The sequence below is a fragment of the Hippoglossus stenolepis genome, chromosome 3, assembly GCF_022539355.2.
Source record: "Hippoglossus stenolepis isolate QCI-W04-F060 chromosome 3, HSTE1.2, whole genome shotgun sequence".
In the NCBI taxonomy this organism is placed as follows: Eukaryota; Metazoa; Chordata; class Actinopteri; order Pleuronectiformes; family Pleuronectidae; genus Hippoglossus; species Hippoglossus stenolepis.
Genome location: NC_061485.1, coordinates 10,613,568 through 10,632,141, shown reverse-complemented (window position 1 = coordinate 10,632,141; position 18,574 = coordinate 10,613,568). Strand labels below are relative to the sequence as shown.

Below are 18,574 nucleotides of genomic sequence, written 5' to 3'. Positions count from 1 at the left end.
AGCAGTAAAGAGAGACAGGAAAAGAAACAAGTGCAGCAGTATCAGAAGAGCTCTTCCTGTCTGTGAAGAAGGCCTTGCTGTGTGTAAACCCAGGGTATGTTGTAACTCTTAGTAAAGATGTTCAGTAGTTGAAACTAGTAGTTCATCATTGTTATCGTCATCATCATCATAACTGGCAGTTATCTGTTACAGACTGAAACTAAACTTCTAAAGCTGTCTCACAGTATATAGGCAAATGGTAAGATCCAGAGGATAAGACCTAAACTGTGGTAGAACCTCGATATGAGTGATTTCCTGTTTATCTGCTCACCTTCTGCCTCTGACTTCTGCCTTCGTCCTCCTTGAGAACAACTGCAGCTCTTAGAGGAGTGTTTCTGAACAGCAGTTAGATCACAATACAACCTCAGCTCATTGATAGAACATTTTTAGAATTTAATTTTTTTCTTTGAACAAATTCCAGGGGTCATTTATTTTAGATAAGATAAGATTAGACCAGAGTACATTCATTCTGTGTTTCAGGAAAAACAAGCATGAATAAATTTAAGAGAAGCACAATATTGCAGGTACAGATGGCTGCAGCAGTTTAATTCCTGCATACAGAGGTAAACATATTATCACACCAGCCAGGAGAAACTCCCTAACATGCATGTGATGAGTCTTAATTTTCAGTGTGGACTCCCATCTCCATTATTTAAAAAAAATCTGGTATATGACCAATCATGTGTGAAATAATCAGGCATCGCTTAGTATTTCTGCCTCGACAAAACATTCCTAAGAAACAGGTCCTGTCAACTTTGCAGGGTGGGGCCGTCTACAAAGTTCTGCCATAGCTGATACACCTTGTTTTGCTGTGGCATTACAAGGTGTATTTGAGGAGCTGGATCAAAAGCCTGGTCGGTATTTTGCAAGCTAAGTTAGCTAAGGGAGCTAAAGCAGAGCTGGTGATGAGGCCAAGTTTAATCAAACAAAGCTTCTGGATCTGGAAGATGTTGCTGGAGATGAGGTTGCTGACTTCTGTTGCTTGACTAGCTGCCACCTCGTGGTTTGTTTTGTTTTAGCACAGTCTGAGCCGCTGGACAGCAGCTGAGGGGTGGGTGGAGCTAGAGGCGGTGCTAGTTTGCATTTTAATAAACACACAAATTCTAAATGAAGTAAAGATGTAGAGTTACATCCAAGAAATATTAAAGCCAAGAAGGGAAAACACTTTAAAATATGTGATGTTGAAGAACTGAGAGTTTTTGGCGATTGATCACTTCCATCAAATGAACCTTAAAACTTCTTGATATTCATTTAAAGGCTCTACACAGGGGCACAGATGTTTTCGCTGCGCATGTATGCAGGGGCTTTCAGAAACTCTCCAAGTGGAACAGCTCGTGTCACATTTTGCATGTGCGTCAAAGGGGAAACAACTTGCATATGTGCCAGTGGCCTTAAAGCCAGATGATGCTATCTTTGTAAAGGAAAACAATGAAAACACACATTCAAATGATGAAATTTGAATTTATAAGAAACCAAATGCAATCTTGCTCAATTCAGTTCACGCTGCAGGGCTCTTAACTTTGTCTGGTGTGACCAGAAGCTTATGTTGAAGAGTAAATGTTAGCAAACACTGGACATACTCCTGTGTGTGTTGCAGTGATCCTCCTGACAGTGTCAGTCAGCCATCAGTCCGTGCAGGCAGCCAGTCCTTCAGCCCATATGCTGGTGCAGAGGGGTTTTATTGTAATTCTCTGTGGCCGTGGGGTCACAGATTCACTCCTTTGCTTTAATAACAGTGGGATTATCAAGGTCCAGCCAGCTAACCCCGCCCCCTCCAGCTTCAATTGCCATTAGCTCACAGTTTCATCTATTCCTCTGTAGCTCATGCTGACTGTTTTTCTTATTTTCTAATCGACTGTGCTCTTTTTGCACGGTTTGGTTTGCTCCTGTTGTTCACACTCGTCTTCTTTACCCTGACCAGTATCTTATCTCTCTCTGTCTCTGTAACGACATGCGTTTTCATATTAATTCTCTGGGATCTCTCTCGCTTGCTGCCACTCCTCTTATCACGAGTGGCAGCAAATTAAGAGTGTGGCTGAAACTGACTATAGTTTCTATGGTTCATAGGGCTGTTCCCCATTCTGTGAAAGCTTCTCTGTATTTGCCAGAGCATGCGTGTGTGGGTGGGTGGCAGAAAGTTGGATGCTCTCTTATGTAAGTGGGTCTTGGCTGGGTAGGGCACAGGATGCTGGCTCAGGTGGAGAGACGCAGACGGATGCTATTTTGGTTGTGCTGCACTTACAGCCTCCGAACGCATGAGTTATTTACTCACGTGTCTCCCAGTTCTGCCACGATGAAAGGACAATAGAAAAGCAGTGTATTGCGAGGTTTTGCATTGACATTTCAGCAAGTGAAAATGTTGATTTCATACATTTACAGTAGCAGTCACTCACCTCTCTCTGGTGCTGAGAGGATTAATTGCTTATTTGATTTGCAGATAATTTAATTCCAAGTTAGTATGTTGATAATTGATTAATATGAAAGAGATGCTCCAACCAGCAGCAGAAATGCCTCCGATACTCCCCAAGATGCCGGGTCTGAAATCGCCGAGTACCAAAATATTGGACTATTCTTTTTAATTTTTTTATTTATAAAGTCAGAGCATAGTAAAAAATGAAAAAGTAAAAGACCAGCAATCAAAAACAGAGATATTCAGTTCTCAATTATACAAAACAGAACAACTAATAAACCCTCACACTTTAGGAACTGCAACCAGCATATTTGTTTAGTCTAATTTTGCTAGAAAATGGAGAGAAGTAATGTCTATCGTTATCATACAGGTCAGTGATTTTCCCCACATTAATCCACAGTTCCATTTTTAGCCCTAAAATGATCCACGTTGTCTTTTGAACCTTCTCAGAACTATGACGTGTTTCATTGTTCTCTGTCAGCTCCAGTAATCTCTCTCTCTCTGGTTCTGTGTGTGTGCTTGTTTCAGAACATGGCACCGGCCTGGCTCCTGTCTCACCTGCCCCACGCTAACCCGACCAGCATCTCCACTGTCACACAGCAACACGCCTCCTGTAAAGCCTGCTGAACGGGACTGCACACGTGAGCCATGCTGTCAGGGACATGGCGGCGCTCTGTGGGGCATCAGCAGCCTTCTGCCACGCCTGTGGTGACCACCAGGGGGATGACGGTGTGTGGGGTCCCCAGCGGCACGGTGGTCCTCGAGGCCCAGTATGACTACAACTACCGTGGTGCCGATGGACGGCAGGTCTGCATAAGGGAAGGAGAGCGGTTTGTTCTCCTGAAGAAGACCAACACTGATTGGTGGCAGGTCAGAGAACAGGTCATCTTTTGTTTCTGTTGAGCCTGAGGAAGTTAGTGTGGCAGAGTCAGGGCCGTCTTTCAAGTCCCTCCTTAAAAGCCTTTCCTGATTATATGTGAGTTGTTTGTCTACTTTAATTATTTCATTTTTATTATTTTATTCACTCTCGGTACACATGCTTTATATGATCAAGCTACCTCTAATAAACACACTGGAGGAAGTGACATTGGAAGTTGTCTGTGGACAAAATATTGACTTTGTGTTTCCAAAGAGAAGTTGTGGGTTTGATCATTACCTCTGTTGCACTCGTAGGACTTGTAGCGCTCGACTTTTCCGCACTGATTGTGACAATCTGTGTGCTCTTTGGCAGGTACGGAGGATTGGGGCAGCGAGTAAAGCAAAGCCATTGTATGTACCTGCTACATATGTGACAGAGGTGCCTATTGCACCCATGGCGTCGCCACAGCGCCTGGTAGTGTCTGCCTCGCTGAACACCAACCTCAGGATATTGCCACGGGTGTCACTCTCTCCCGGCCCTTCAGAGACTACCTACCCTGGACAGCATCAAGGTAAAGTCTGAGAAAACATCTGGTGTGGGCTTTCAGTTCAAATGATTGTTTAATTCTATATCATCAATGTGTCTCTTGAGTACAGAAGGAAAATAAGGTCAGAGTTGACAATTTTATATTCTTCTCCTCCAGTGAACACCTTCTACCGCTCCATGGAAAACCTCAACTCCAATAGTGCCTTCCAGAGGCTGGACAAAAACACCGGTAGCACAGGTGGACGGCACTTCCCCACCCTGCCCCTCTCTGGATTCACCTTCACCCCCAACTGTCCCACCTCCCTGCCGGGCCACCTCATGGCGCCTGCTGCCTCCAGGGCTCAGACAGCGCCACCGAACTCCAGGGTGGTCCCCATGATCACACGGAGCCAGAGCTCCAGCAACCTGCCTGAAAACCTGACGGAGAACCCGTACGATGAGGTGGGCGGAGGCTTCAGCAGTCGCGTCAAGAAGTCCTGCAGCCAGTGGGACATGGCGTCGGGCAAGAACAACCATCTGCAGGTAGGAAGAGAGGAGACCTGCAAAACCCTCACACAGAAGTTCAATCGAATGTTTCACACTGCAGAGCCAGGACGTGACTTAAAGGGAAATCCTGGTATTTCCCTTTAAGGGAAACACCAGGATACCAGGATTTGCCACAGAGCAGGTTGTAGGCAAGGTTCCAGATATATACAATTCTATGCATAGAAAACTGATTAGTGTGTGATGTATTTTTTTCCACTTGAAATTGAATTACATTGGAAATGTGCTAAATTATTGGCTTTCGAACTTCAACTCTTTAGAATAGTTAATTTTTAAACTTTCCATAATCAGACAAGCCTTCTGGGTAGAAACAACTAACCATAGTTTGTTTGTTTTGTAGTAAACAGATTAAAATGTAAAAATAGTGCCTCTTGTTAAGATCCCACCAGACGTCAGACTTGGACATGTCAGCACAGGTTGCATTCAATTTACGTCTGTAGTTGACCTCAATAATCCTCCCAGAGCAGCAATCAAGTTCACACTGTCATGACGTCAGAGCTTCCCTGTCTTACATCAGAGGGGATTACACAAGACAGGAGCTCTCCGAGTTTTCTGTCCGTCAGCTGGGGGAAGCTCCCTCCGCCGAGGATCCGAACTGTCCGTCCGAATGGGGGCTTTGTTTCTGCCGAGCAGCGCCGCCACAAGTGACTCTGTGTAGCTGTGATGTCAGTGGAGATGACAGTGGTCTTTTTCCATCTCTCTCATTCTCCTCTTCCCTGTCTGCCTCTGTCTGCGTCTCTCTCTCTCTTTCTGACGATCGTCTTTGTTCAAGCCTTAAACACCAGTGAGCAGGATTATTGCAGCCACGTTCAGGACATAACTCCACATTTGTCATCAAGAAAACACACTCGCTCCATCTCTCACCATACATTTTTGGGCCTTTCTTTTTTTAATGATTTATTTATAGGCTTTTCAACATGGAAATACAATAAAGTATATGAACCCTTGCATGTATGGCTGCATACCTGAGGTAGAAGAAAACATTCTGTAAAAGGAGGTTGAAAAAAATCTACAGGAAAATGATGATAACATATATACTGTACAATGGATATTCTCCATCTTGTGTTCTAAAATAAAAAGTATAGCAAAAAGTACCAAAGTGCAACCAGAACTACAATGACACTCGGTAGAGGACATAGTTTGCCAAGGCCTTACAGTCTCCTTATGAAACCACATTTAAATTCACTAGATCCTGATTTTTATTTGGATCAGCACCACTTATGAATAAGAGTCCCCTAAATATGAAAGTGAAAAAACAATTCCTGGATCCACCTCCAATCGGTTGAGTAGTTTTTGCATTCAAAATCCTTTGCAGAGATAATATTGAATAACCTCCAGGAGTCTGACTGTATTCTGGGGAACAAACCAAAGAAAAGTCTGTTGCCACTGTACACACTTCTCTAACCCATGTACATGGAAACACACCCACACACACAGACACACACACACACACACATGGCAAAATGATTGTGTTCATTGTTCTGGAAACAACAAACCGATACAGTTGATAATGTTTGTGATGACCTAACTAGACAAGTGTGCACGCAGTGTGTTCTCTCTCGTATAGAAGTTCCATGGATCATAGTTCAGGAAGTAAATATTACATTGTTTCATGTAATTTATTTGTCACACATCTTATGTTTTGCTTTCTTAGTTGTTTACTGAGCTTATTCCATATTTACCAAATCATTAAGCAATCTTATAAACACAATTTGAGAATATTAACAGTCCTGTGTTGCAGCCGATATTTTTGGAAAGGTACATGTGTATAACCTGTGTGAGTGTGCAGGAGGTGTTAGACAAATATCTCAATAATACACATTTCCAAATCTGCAGATACTTTTATTTTATTAAGAATGTTATTCACACTACAGCAGAATATAAATTGCAAAGTATCTTTAGTGGAAATAAGTTTTGTTTGACACTAATATACATCCTGCAAATATTTTGCACAAATATAGACATTCACATAAAAACAGTGTGTCTTCCTTCCGTCGTGCAGGGCTCTATTTTCTATATATTTACATTTGTCCTGGCACAACATGTTGGTGTTGTCAAGCAAGTCAATGTGAGTTAATGCAAGTTTGAAATTACCCAGTGATTTGAGCCCTGACTTGAACAGAAGGAAACGTTGGGACAGGAGAGTTCAGACGAGCTGAGGACTCAGTGCTGCCCCCTGGAGTAAACTGCCATACATACATTTTTACATCACTTACATTAGATTACACATACTCTGCATCAATAACACAGCCTACACACACATGCATCCATACACATACACACACGTCCCCTCTGTCATTATCTGAAATTGTGTTGTGTGTTACGTAACAGGGATCAACCAGCGAGTCAGTCAATCAGTTAGTGAATTATGTCTCAGCTACAATTCGTGGAAAGATGATCTTCCATGCACATCCTTTCAATTAATTTCATTGGATTTGTAAATTTCTTATAGCTGTTGTTTAGTCCTCGCTATCTGAGCGAGCACATGCATTTCTATAAGCTCCGTCTTAATCCAAAGTCTGATGGGTTATTCTGCAGTAAGAGGCGGTGGAATCTATTTGTTTCTCTTTGTGGTTTCTGTGAGGGTAACTGTCGCCTCTTTGCACACTGACATGAGTGCTTCTGTTCAAGGCACCGATATCTATGGTGCTCTTATGAACATGCTAACCATGCTAACCCTAACCCCTTTGTTTACATTGTGTAGATGTAAAGAAATCCTTAAGAAGAAATATAATGTTGCACAACCCAATTAGATGCTATATAAACATATTAATAATCCCACACTAACGCACAAACTACACAATGTAGGTTGTTCTCTCCAGCTTTGGTGATATTCAATAGATTCTTATCCCACAACAATGATTCAACAATTCCCATCAATAAAACACCCAGAAATAGCTTATTCCGCATTTTCGAGCAATTAAAAGAAGCTTCTGGAGACATTTCTAGTGCAATGCAGGGATATGTTTTTTCCTAGAGGGGATGCTTAACACCAGGGTATTTTTTTAATATCTCACAAATTACCGAAGAAATAAATGTCCAGAATCTGGAAATGAATATACACTGCCAGAAGCAATGGAAATATGTCCCCTTATCTGAGTAGCATTGGATTCATAGAGGAGAGAGTGAAAGTTTTATTTTATGCAAGGTTATAAAGGTTGTATGGCAGATTCTCCGGCAGTGTTACATGTGGAAGTGGATCTGATCAAGTCCACGGCCGCCTGTGATCTTCTATACATCCTGTACCTAAATCTCATTCCAAGAAATATTTGGAAACTCATATGCGAGACACAAGAAGTGAATAAAATGATGATATTAGAGTTTTCATGGTCACGGTAGTTTATTTTGAGTCAATCCCACAGACACCATCCTGCTTCCATAAATACTCAGCAGTGGACCAAATGTGCATTAATCTGCAGCTGAAAATAGTCCCCAACAAATGCACTGCTGAATTATTGAACATTTTCTAAAAAACTTTCAGAAATTATTAAGACGTTTTTAAAAAGGAAACTTTGTATTTCTGACCTGTTTTTAAAGATTTACTTTATTTCTCCTTTCTCTATTTCTGCGTACAAGGTCCCAACAGAGTCGTACCTGTCACAACTGTCCTGGCAAGACTCTCCTCTTTACACTGAAGGCGTGCAGCCAGACAAACAGCCGTCGCAGCCGGAGCCGCCCTGCCCTGCCCCAGGTCAACAGCCTCTTCAGATCAAGGACCTCTGGGAGCAGTACTCGGACCCAGCTTCAGGTAGACTCTACTATTTCAACACCATCACCAAGGAGAGGTCCTGGAAACCCCCTCGTCGGGCTCGCGGACCCACCAATAACAAGGTACAACACGCAACCACACTCCTACTGAATCCATTTTTTAAATTTCACTGAAATTACCATTAAAAATTGAAAAGCTGGGCATTTTCGGAGCTGGATGAAAGCGTCTTTTCTCAGAGGAGACTGAAGAAAAGGGTCAGAGTGTCGAATGAAACAGAAAACTCATTTATATGCTCACAGAGTTTGACTGTGTCAGCACTAAAAAGGACCTTTTCAAGCAAAGAACCTAAAGCAAATCAACCTGCCTCACTTATTTGACTCAGACACGAGGTGATGATCACAGCACAGGTTTCCACAGCTGGAAGCTCAAGTCTAATGCACGTGGGGAGACTCGTATATGAGTGAGAGTTACTTCATGTATTCTCACTTTGGCAAAGAGTCACATTGAACTTAACACCAGGAAAGTTGCTGAATAGTAACTCAGCAACTGAGGTCAACGATAGGGATCATAGACTGTTTTAAAGATGCACGACATGACGGCTCCCCGAAAGTGAGGCCAAAGAGTCTTGATCACCACCTGGTGGCTAACTGCAGTATAGGTCATACATCCTGACTTCTCCATGTTAACAGATTGGACATGGACCAAACTAAAAAGTCAAACTACATGACAAATACGCTTTTCTTCGGTTTCTGTCATTGTAGGTAGTTCTTATCACACCGAAGTTTCTTCATTTTTAAGCAGGTTTGGTTTTAATTAGTTATTTGATGCTATAAAAATTGGGTGAAACACTATGATTGGCAGCTGAGACTGACTCGTGATTGGTCGAATGCGTGTATCTGCATTTATTTATAGTCCGCGATAGGACAAGACAGCTTAAAAGGAATAGTTCCCTGTCCCTCTATGTGTTTGTCAGTTATGAAGCGAATCAAGAGAAAGTTAGCTTAGCGTAAAGACTGGAAACAGAGGGAAACAGCTAGCCTAGCTCTGACCAAAGCTAACAAAATACTCTTACCAGCTCCTCTAAAGCTCATTAACTAACACAGCATGTCTCATTTATGTAATCTATACAAAAACTCAAGCATAAAAACCACATTGAGCAATTTCATCTAAACTAACCAGACTGGCTGTATTGTACTGTGCAAACATGAGGATTGGGTCAATCTTCTTATCCTAAAATATCCGAACGTTCCTTGTACAGAATATTGTACAATAAGTGGATTAAATTACCGACACAGACAGTTTTAATTCTGGGATTATGAGAGCACCTAATTAAAGCAATGAAGGTTGGACACAAATACCTCAAAGCATATTGCACCAACAATAACAGTGAAAATAATCTAACCTCTGTGAAAGTCATTTGGTTACTTGTTTCTTGATTCTGATAGAGAAGTGCATGTTTAACAATATGGGGTTGATTTATTGTTGAGTAATTTTAGCTAAAAGGAGTCAAAGATTTCCTCAGTAACAATCAGTGTTTTCTTCTGTTTCCGTGACAGACCAGTCCAGCACAACCTCAGACTTTACCCAGGGACACCAGCCACCTTTCGCTACCACTTTCTGAAACTGGCAATGGAACTATGCACAGGGTAAGGCTGTTGGTCAAAGATGGTAAATGAAATGAATAAATAAAGAGCCATGTCACATAAAGGTTAGGGTTGGCAAAATGTTTCTGAAACACTTTTTTGTTATACTTGTTATACCACATAACATTTCATTTGGACGGAATGAAATGATTGGCTGGTGTTCATGTCTGTCGCCTGCCTGTGTCAACAAGTCACGGAAATTTTGCCTTCTAACAGTCGTTAGTCATGATGGGAGTGGGTGGATTGTATCAGTTGCATTTTTTCAAAGTAGCCTGCTCATGCTTGCTTTTCCAGGATAACCAACCCCAGCTTCAAATTTATGTTTTTTTTATATTTTTTTTGTTCTCAAGAACCTTTTATGCTCTTGACTTATTGCTCTGTCTCTTACGTGTAAATAATAATCAAAAGAATTCAATAATAATTCTTATGTTAAATGGTTTGTATTTATTTAGCGTTTTTCTATTCTTGATGTCCACTCAAAGCGCTTTAAAGTACAGTTTGCCATTCACACACACATTCATTTTGTTCTATGAGGCGGGGTGCGGGTTCAGCATCTTGCCCAAGCGACACTTCGGCCTGCGGATGGGGAAAACTGGGGATCGAACTGCCCACCTTCTGGTTGGAGGATGACCGCTCTACCTCTCAGCCACATGTGCTTATGTAACCGCTGAGCTTTGGTATCTGTAAACACAGACATACAGAACAGACCGCAGAGAAACAACAACACACGCCCATCTGCCCGTCTCTCTCTGCAGACGAATCTGTCATCCAGACTGGACACGGTGTCAGGGCCAGATACGCTGAGCGAGGTCAAAGGAAAAACGGGGTTATGTCATCCCTGTCGCCACATCGTTTACTGACAAACCTGCTGCCTTATTTATTTATTAACCGTCCTGTGACACACGCCTCCTCCTCTGGAATGGTGTTTTTGTCAGGCTAATCCCTGAAGGGAATAACGAGGTAATGCCTCTTGATCTGATGTAGATGAGCAGAAGCCATTAGGGCCACACACAGGGAGACAAGGGGGACGCAAAAAACATTACAGAACATTGCTAAATTTAAAACCACTCACTAAAACTTCTCATCAGCTGTAAACTCCTCCCTGACCTCGCAGATGTTGTAATGTAGTGTAAAAAAAATAAAACTTCCACTTTTTCATTAGTTTCGCCTTTTTGTAGTAAACTTTTGTAAACCGCTTCGATTGAGGAAGTTCATCTGATGTTTCAGGCGTAAAGGTTGTAGGGATTTATGCAACTCTGACTGAAATGGACCCGTCCACCTATTCAGTGACGACATCGACGAGATAAAGTGACACGAGCTGCATGATCCAGATTGTTAGGGATAAGCATTTTGCATCCCAAGGTTGCGTTGCCTCAATGTTGCGTCAGTGTTTCAAATTTAATGTAGCTCATCAAAATCATACGCACATGATCAAAGCAGTGATACCCCATCAAGTCGGTTTGAGGTGCATTCTGTTGACCTATATGTGTCAGTTCTTATACAGCGGAACATGTGTTACAAAACTGGAACCTTACCAATGATATATATAATGCATATGTGTGCCACGTGTAAATGAAGCAGGTGTAAGAACCAGCACAAGTTGTTCTCTACTCTTGATTTAAATTGTTGTAATCCTTATCATGTTGACTCTTGGGTGCATTAGTCCAAAATGAATAACTACATTTTGAGTTTTTAAGTTTTAAAGCCCCATCCCTGTACTTTTATTGTACATACTACTACGTTTAAGGGAGAACCTGTGTACTTTTGGCCCTTTTACATATCTTCTATATGAGCTGCAACAAGTTGACAATTCCTGGCTTAGCCACCAGAAAAAATTACTGATAGTCAACAAATGGTTCATCTTGATTTGATGATGATGAATGTTTCATCAAATGGTTCATCTTTAACAACATGATTCTCTGGTTCCAGCCTTTCAAAAGACAGCATTTGCTGCTTTTCTCCATTTCATTTAATTGTAAATGGAATATCTTTGATATTGATGAATCCATAATAAAAAAAGTTATATCATATAAAATATGTTTGTTATAACAAAGATATCCTCCCTTTTATAAAATAGGATGCATTGTAAAATCAACCATGATGATGTACCCGAGTAACTTTATCAATTTGCACCTACACGTGTGCATTTACTTTCCTCCTTATTACAAACATTTGGATTAGTTTTTTTGCTGCTTTCATACAAACGCAGTGGTAATAATGTGCTTAAATAGTGTTAATAATTAATTAAATTAAAAGTATTAGAAATGGAACATTGAAATCCCCCTGCTGTGCCTGACTTCACCACCTACAAATAGAGGGTGTTGGACAGCGGTTAACGTGTCATTCTGCTGTGGGGATTCAGCCGAGCTCACCTTCCTGGTTGAGCTGCTGTGCATGACACTCAGTCGAGCTGATAAACCAGCTTCCCTCTAGAATGGGGAAGTAGACACGGGCTGAGACGAGAGGGAGAGATGAGTGGTTTCTATATTTTCACACGCGGCATGAGTTGAGGACTTAAACTCGACACATGAGAAGCAGTCAAGACACGAGAGTTGTTCTGGATTGTTTAACTGGGTGATTTGTGATAATGAGCATCTATGATGTAAGTTGGTTTTTATTTTCCTACACAATATTATTATGTAATTCTGATGGGTTCTTTTCTTTTAGCGGCACGTGTCTTAAACTGTCTGTTTTCTTCTCAGAGATGTTAGTACCGACTTTGACATTCTCAGAAGAAGCTGATGTGACTGTTTTAATGTGGGTGTTTGTGATGCGTGGCCCAGTTCAACAACTAAAAGTCCCCATGCCATTTGAAAAAGGCTGGAACCAGAGAATAATTTGGAATGTCTCACTCTTACTGAGCAACTGCCTCTCATTAACTTCAGTTGAAAACGTGTGTGTGTCATGGCGAATGAAAGAGCAGTTTGGCCTGACAGGATGGGGTGGGGGGGGGGAGAGGTTTCACTGCTGGTGTGAGAGCTCGCCGGGGCCTCATTGCCTCAAGTAACAGATAATCTGTCAGCATCCTGTTTCTCATGTGGGTGTGTAATTAACCCAAATTGCTGTCATTCTGCTTCAGACTTATTGCTGCACAAATAGAGACGACTCTCGTTTCCCCCAAGTTAAAACATTCTTAGATCTTTTCTGCCGGTCAATTGCGCAGAAAATTGAGCCGACTTCTGTTTTAAAATTTGCATTAAATATAAATCGTGTCTGTTCATGTGCGTTTCCTGTGTTTATCTTCACGATCACTCTTCCTCCTCTCTTTCTCTCTCTCTCAGCAGCTGTCCTCCGATTTGCTTTTCGGGAGCCACCAGAGGAAAAATGACTGTGGCTGGCAGATGAAACAGGTGAAACTCTCCTCCACCTGCTTCACTCTTTCATCGCCAGAGGCCACCTCATTCACCTTGATTGTCACCTTGTAAAAAAAAAAACAATAGTCAAAAGATTAAAGTAACAGATAAAACCCTGCACCAGCTTTACATATTCTGTCTGCACAACATCATGCATTTGTTTAACAAAACAGGACACCAGACAACTCTGGTGACTTTGTTTGCCACCTTGCCTCTGTCACAGCATTAGAGAAAATCCTGCTTCATGTTCTGCTCGCATACAACACGACAACTTTGACGTGAATATCTATAGATTGCTTTGCTTATTGCGCTTTAAAAAAAAAAACTTAAATGGCAACTCCTGCTATTGTTTGCATGTCTGGCTGTGGTAAGGTAATCCTAAGCGTTTTGTCAGCGCTTAAAGGGCTTTTGATGGAGGGTATTTTCCTCATGAAAATCAATGAACTTGAGTCATTAGATTTGCAAAAACTGCATTTCCACTGTATTACTGCAAAACACGTTATTATACTGCCAGCTATGCTCTTTAGATTCTCAGAGATCAGCGTTTATGTATATGAAGGTGGTGAAATAGCAACTCATGGTGTAAAAAGAAAGGCTGTTATCCAAGCAGTTCTTACTGCAACATGTTGCATCACAGTGGGGTGTGGGTGCGCTTGGTTTAAAGCCCTTTTAAAGGCCTCATCTTAGCAAAGGAGCAGATTTGGCTCTTAGTGCTAATCCGCCTTGCATGAGGAGATGGCAAACATTAGGAGGGATATTTAGTCTGATTGTTGAAACTGGGTTACAGGGAATCACAAAGGTACTTAATTATGGCTGTTGCTGCAAAAATTGAATTTGTGTGAATATGTGCATTTAAGTGGGATGATTCATTCTACATATGCATGGGATTGTAAGCGTGGATGTTTTGCATGTAATGTCACACGTGTGCATGTACGCATCATTGTGTCTGTGACAATCTGTCTCTCAGTCGTTCCTGTGAACTCAAGCAAAACTAGTGGAACTTTTAAAGGAAACTAGTTTGTCTCCATCTGCTAATGGGCAGAGTTCTCGTGATGAGCACCGATGCTTGAGGTCATTGACGTTTCTCAGATTGCCAGAATGCTTCTATTTGCAGTTCATCAATTACTGTTTGTTCTAATGAAGTGCTGCTGCATTGTTCGCCCTCAGTGAACATGCAGCTTAAAGGTATAGTTTACCGAAAAATGTATATTCACTCATTATCTACTCACCACTATAAAGGAGGGGTGGGTGAAATGTCTGAGTCCAGAAAACACTCCTGGAGTTTTACGGGTAAACAGCGTTGCAGCCAAATCCAATTCAATTGAAGCAAATGGTGACCGGTTCTTCAAACGTAAACAAAAAAACAGATTAAAACATAACATGCCTCCAAACAGCTCCTGTGGTATCATCCAAGTGTCCACAAGCCCCGACATTCAAATTTGACTCGAAACGGCGTCATTTACACCATATCTTTAGCCTAAATTAAAACATTTCAGTGAACTATCCCTTTAATTTAGGTTTCATGATGGATAACACTCCATAAGAAGCCCTTAGAGAACTGAGAGCAGACAAGGATAAGAAACCTGTTAAAATGACGCTGAGACCGTGTGTTCAGCGTCACCAAAGTGAGTTTAAGGTTTCAAACTGGCATTTAGTGCCCTAATTGTGGCCCCAACTAATCATTTTAAACCTAACAGAGGAACAGCATCAAAGTGCATTTCCTTATCATCTACATCCACTACAGCAAAACATGACCATGAGGACAAAAAGTCAGAAGGTCTTTATCTCAGTTGTAACATGGAGTGAAAAGTTCAATGAATGGATCGGAACAAAAACAGCAACGGCCACAAAATACTTTTTTGTGGAGTCAGTACTTACACTATTCTATTGAATAATATACTGTTAAGGCAGCCACAGTGTATGGTACTTTTTCATAGTGCGGATTATGAACGGAAAGTTTCATGCAGACTGAAGATTTAATATCCTTTATTCCTGTGTTAGGCTTTTCATGCATTGTTTGTATTAAGACTGCAAAGCTCACTGATCTCAGAAGCTCTCAGAAGAAATCAGGGGAGAAACTTCATGATGAGTTTGACCTTTGTGCTGCTCCTTACTGTTGTTTATTTGTAATTTCAATTGTTTAGGAAATTAGGCTCATTGTGCTGTTGTATTCTGTTTACTTATGGCAAGAAACAAAATCCTTTCAGCTATCACAGGATTTCAACACAGTCAATCGATTAGAATAGAATCAAATGGAAGTAAGTTGTATTTTTCTCTCTGTTGCCATACATTATAATAAATCATTGCTTCTCCCTTGTCTGTCTGTTCCACCTCTGGCCCAAACCTGTGACCCTGAACTTTTAACCCCTGTAAAGAGCATGCAGCGCGCAGCCTCCTCTGACACCCTGAGCATGACGGCATTCAGCAATGCAGGTGCCAAGTGCCATAATTCTGCCTCCATGCATGATGCCAAGCAGCAGCTCAACCACTCCCAATCTACGATCCTGCCTGAGAATGGCAAGGTACTCGCCTCCAGAGCACATACACACAAGCTCGTAAGCTGTGAGACACATGGAGAGACAGGGAAGCGGAGGGAAACACTGCTCCGGTGCATTTAACGCAGCTGCAATGACCACATACTGTTTTTCAGCTGGTCCAGCAGTGCAGAGATTACACCTGTAACGTGGCCAACATCGTCGTGGAGCCTCCGTCTCCTGAGAGCTCTCCAGACAGCGACGGCTGCACACCGGTGAGAGCACACTGCCTCCTCACTTAGAAATAAATATACCTGAGCATGTGAAATATTTTTTATTAATTTAATATAATGGACTGAGGGTTTTTCTGTCTTTATATATTGTACTCAACACATCCAACTTCATAGTTTGTATTAATTCTGTTCTCCTGCACCTTAAACGGGGCCATACCGCAGTGGGAGACTGTAAAGCAGCTCCCCTCCCGCTATTTTTTTTGAATGATGCAACAGTCAAGTTAAATGGGTTCGCTCAGGATGCAGTACATTTCAAAGAGGAAAAGCCCTCTGCCGCACTTTACTGTTAACATTTGAACATGTCCTCACATACTCTTATTATTATTGAGAGATAATAAATATTCGGGCTTCTCTTCCTCTCAGGAGTTGGAGAAAGCCGGCCTCTTGAACAAGACAAAGATTGCAGAAGGAGGCCGGAAACTGAGGTGAGGAGTCGGGGATCTGTTTTCATGAATGTAGAGTTTAAGGAATATGTTTTTTGGGGGCTAAATACTGACAGAGCAACACACACCTGTTTGTTGGGTTGCAGGAAAAACTGGAGTCCGTCCTGGGTTGTGTTGGTTGGCAACAGTCTGGTTTTCTTCAAAGATCCTAAATCACAGACACCGTCCAGCTGGGTAAGAGCTCAGAGAAACCTCGTGTCTGACGGTTTAAGTCAAGGTTCGGGTTACGGTCATGTTGAGTAAAGCCAAGTTAAGTTTTGCTGTAGTATGTGTTTTTTTTCAACAACCAGGAAATAATTGCAGAAATGCACATGTTGCTAAATGGACTTCTCTTTTGAAAATAAAATGGCAACCTACCCAATCAGCTAATTCTTGTTACTTTCTCCTCATGGGTCATTGCAGTAAAATGACAAGACATCAGCTCTTGTGTTCACGCAGACCGGTTGTTGGTGTGTGAAAGGCAGATTTGATCAAAAAGGGGGGAAATATGGTGCAAACAAACACCAAGCTCCTTTTTTTAAATCAATCCACTAAACTGAATGTTACAAATATGTACCTTTTACATGTTTATTGAAAAACAGAAACCAGGAAACAGTCGCCCTGAGAGCAGTGTCGATTTAAGAGGTGCACAACTGCACTGGGCCAATGAGCTGTCCAGCAAGAAGAACGTCTTCAAGGTGAGAGACAAGTAGGATAACGAACAGAAAAACAAGTTAGAAACAAACTTTGAAAAACACATGATCTCTAGATGCACACTTGTTCTTTAACAATTAAGAAATTCAACAATTCATTACATTTGAGCTCAGTGACCCCTTCATTTTTTAAATTTAAAACATTTATGTGAACAGACATGTGAGGGAACATGGTTAGAGTGAGTAGAAAAACACAGTCTGATTATATCTGTCAGTGAAGATTCCTTATATATGAGAAGAGTGGAAGTGGGAAGTGTTCTTTCATCCGGTCACTCATCAATGATGACATAGAGGAAGCAGTAAAAATAAGTCATCCAGTGAAATGTGGCAGAATTAAATGTCAGATTCAAAGAAAATTCCATAGGACCGTGAAAATATACAGTCAAATCCTGAATGAGGAACTTTAGGGTAGTTGTTCTATCTAAATTTAGAAATGTTGATGTTTCAGCTGAGGACAGTGACAGGAAATGAGTTCCTGCTGCAGTCGGAGACGGACTCTCTGATCAAAGAGTGGTACAAGACCATCCAGAACGTCATCGACAGGCTGGTGAGACACAAACACACACACATGACACACACTGAGTTCTACTTAGTAAAGACGTATTTCACCGTTTGGTCGACTCACAAACCTCATCCCTTCTCTCTTTTTCTGAATTTTAAACCTGCAAACTGTTACGCACCTTTCTGTCTTCTTTCCACCCTTCTTTGCATTGTCTTTTATGTCAATGCAATATAAATAAACGGCCTCACTTTAGGAGACGTGTAAATTCATTTTATAGTGAAAGGATGACGAAAAACCTTTGAACAGCTGAAAACTGTAAAATGCCCCACTCACACATATGTTGGTCATAAATGTTGAATAAACAAAGTAGTTTCTGTTTGTTACTGCTGCACTCGTCAGTGTTGTTCTACTACCAATGGCTCCTGTTTCTAATTAAAAAAATAGGTTCATATTAAACCACAGTTTACCACACATCGGAGTAGGTGGAGGCCAAAAATGGAGTTTAAAGAAATTTTGAGGCAACTTTGTTTTGCTGTTTTTTGTTCAACTTAACAAAATAATGTTTACAGGTTGTTTAATTATACCCATTTAACCAAAAGACTAAATACTGTTATAAAAAAAACAAAATATAGATCAAAAATATCTTAGATTTTCTGGTCAAACCACCACTTCTGCAATATGTAAATACATCTCTGCTACTGTGTGTAGCAGAGTAGTGGTAAACCAGTTTTAATCAAAGATAAACAGTGAGTTGCATAATGTTTATATGTTCTACTCTTGTCCTCCCAGGACCGTGAAAACCCGCTGGACAATGTCCTCCTGTACTCTCTGAGGCGAGCCAGCAGCGTGGAGGTGCTGGACCACAGCGGAGATGAGGATGACAGGAGAACGGCACGTAAGTTATCACCACATGACGCCGCTCATCGGCCCATTCAGACGTCCCTCCTTCACACAAGCATCACACGAAACCGTCCCTGCCCTCAACTCCACACAACGACCTCTCACTCCATCATCATCGTCACTTTTTGTTTTCTTCAAACCTCCACACAGGCTTCTTACATCCCTCCA

The 18,574-nt window shown here is 41.5% G+C and overlaps 1 protein-coding gene across 8 annotated transcripts in view; it reads left to right on the top strand.

The window, feature by feature from the left end:
• Nucleotides 1–18,574, top strand: part of arhgap9 (Rho GTPase activating protein 9) — a 39,738-nt gene that overhangs the window by 9,875 nt on the left and 11,289 nt on the right. For 3 of the 8 annotated variants that reach the window (XM_035150869.2, XM_035150859.2, XM_035150860.2), the window contains exons 2-14: nucleotides 2,978–3,319; nucleotides 3,681–3,879; nucleotides 4,012–4,376; nucleotides 7,974–8,228; nucleotides 9,663–9,752; nucleotides 13,031–13,099; nucleotides 15,478–15,657; nucleotides 15,753–15,851; nucleotides 16,233–16,294; nucleotides 16,399–16,486; nucleotides 16,894–16,989; nucleotides 17,453–17,551; nucleotides 18,296–18,401. In XM_035150869.2, coding sequence (XP_035006760.1) covers nucleotides 3,098–3,319; nucleotides 3,681–3,879; nucleotides 4,012–4,376; nucleotides 7,974–8,228; nucleotides 9,663–9,752; nucleotides 13,031–13,099; nucleotides 15,478–15,657; nucleotides 15,753–15,851; nucleotides 16,233–16,294; nucleotides 16,399–16,486; nucleotides 16,894–16,989; nucleotides 17,453–17,551; nucleotides 18,296–18,401 — 1,930 coding nt within the window. In that variant the 5' untranslated portion in view covers nucleotides 2,978–3,097. The remainder of the gene's footprint in view (nucleotides 1–2,977; nucleotides 3,320–3,680; nucleotides 3,880–4,011; nucleotides 4,377–7,973; nucleotides 8,229–9,662; nucleotides 9,753–13,030; nucleotides 13,100–15,477; nucleotides 15,658–15,752; nucleotides 15,852–16,232; nucleotides 16,295–16,398; nucleotides 16,487–16,893; nucleotides 16,990–17,452; nucleotides 17,552–18,295; nucleotides 18,402–18,574) is intronic. The other 5 variants (XM_035150863.2, XM_035150866.2, XM_035150865.2 and 2 more) reach the window with 5 other exon arrangements.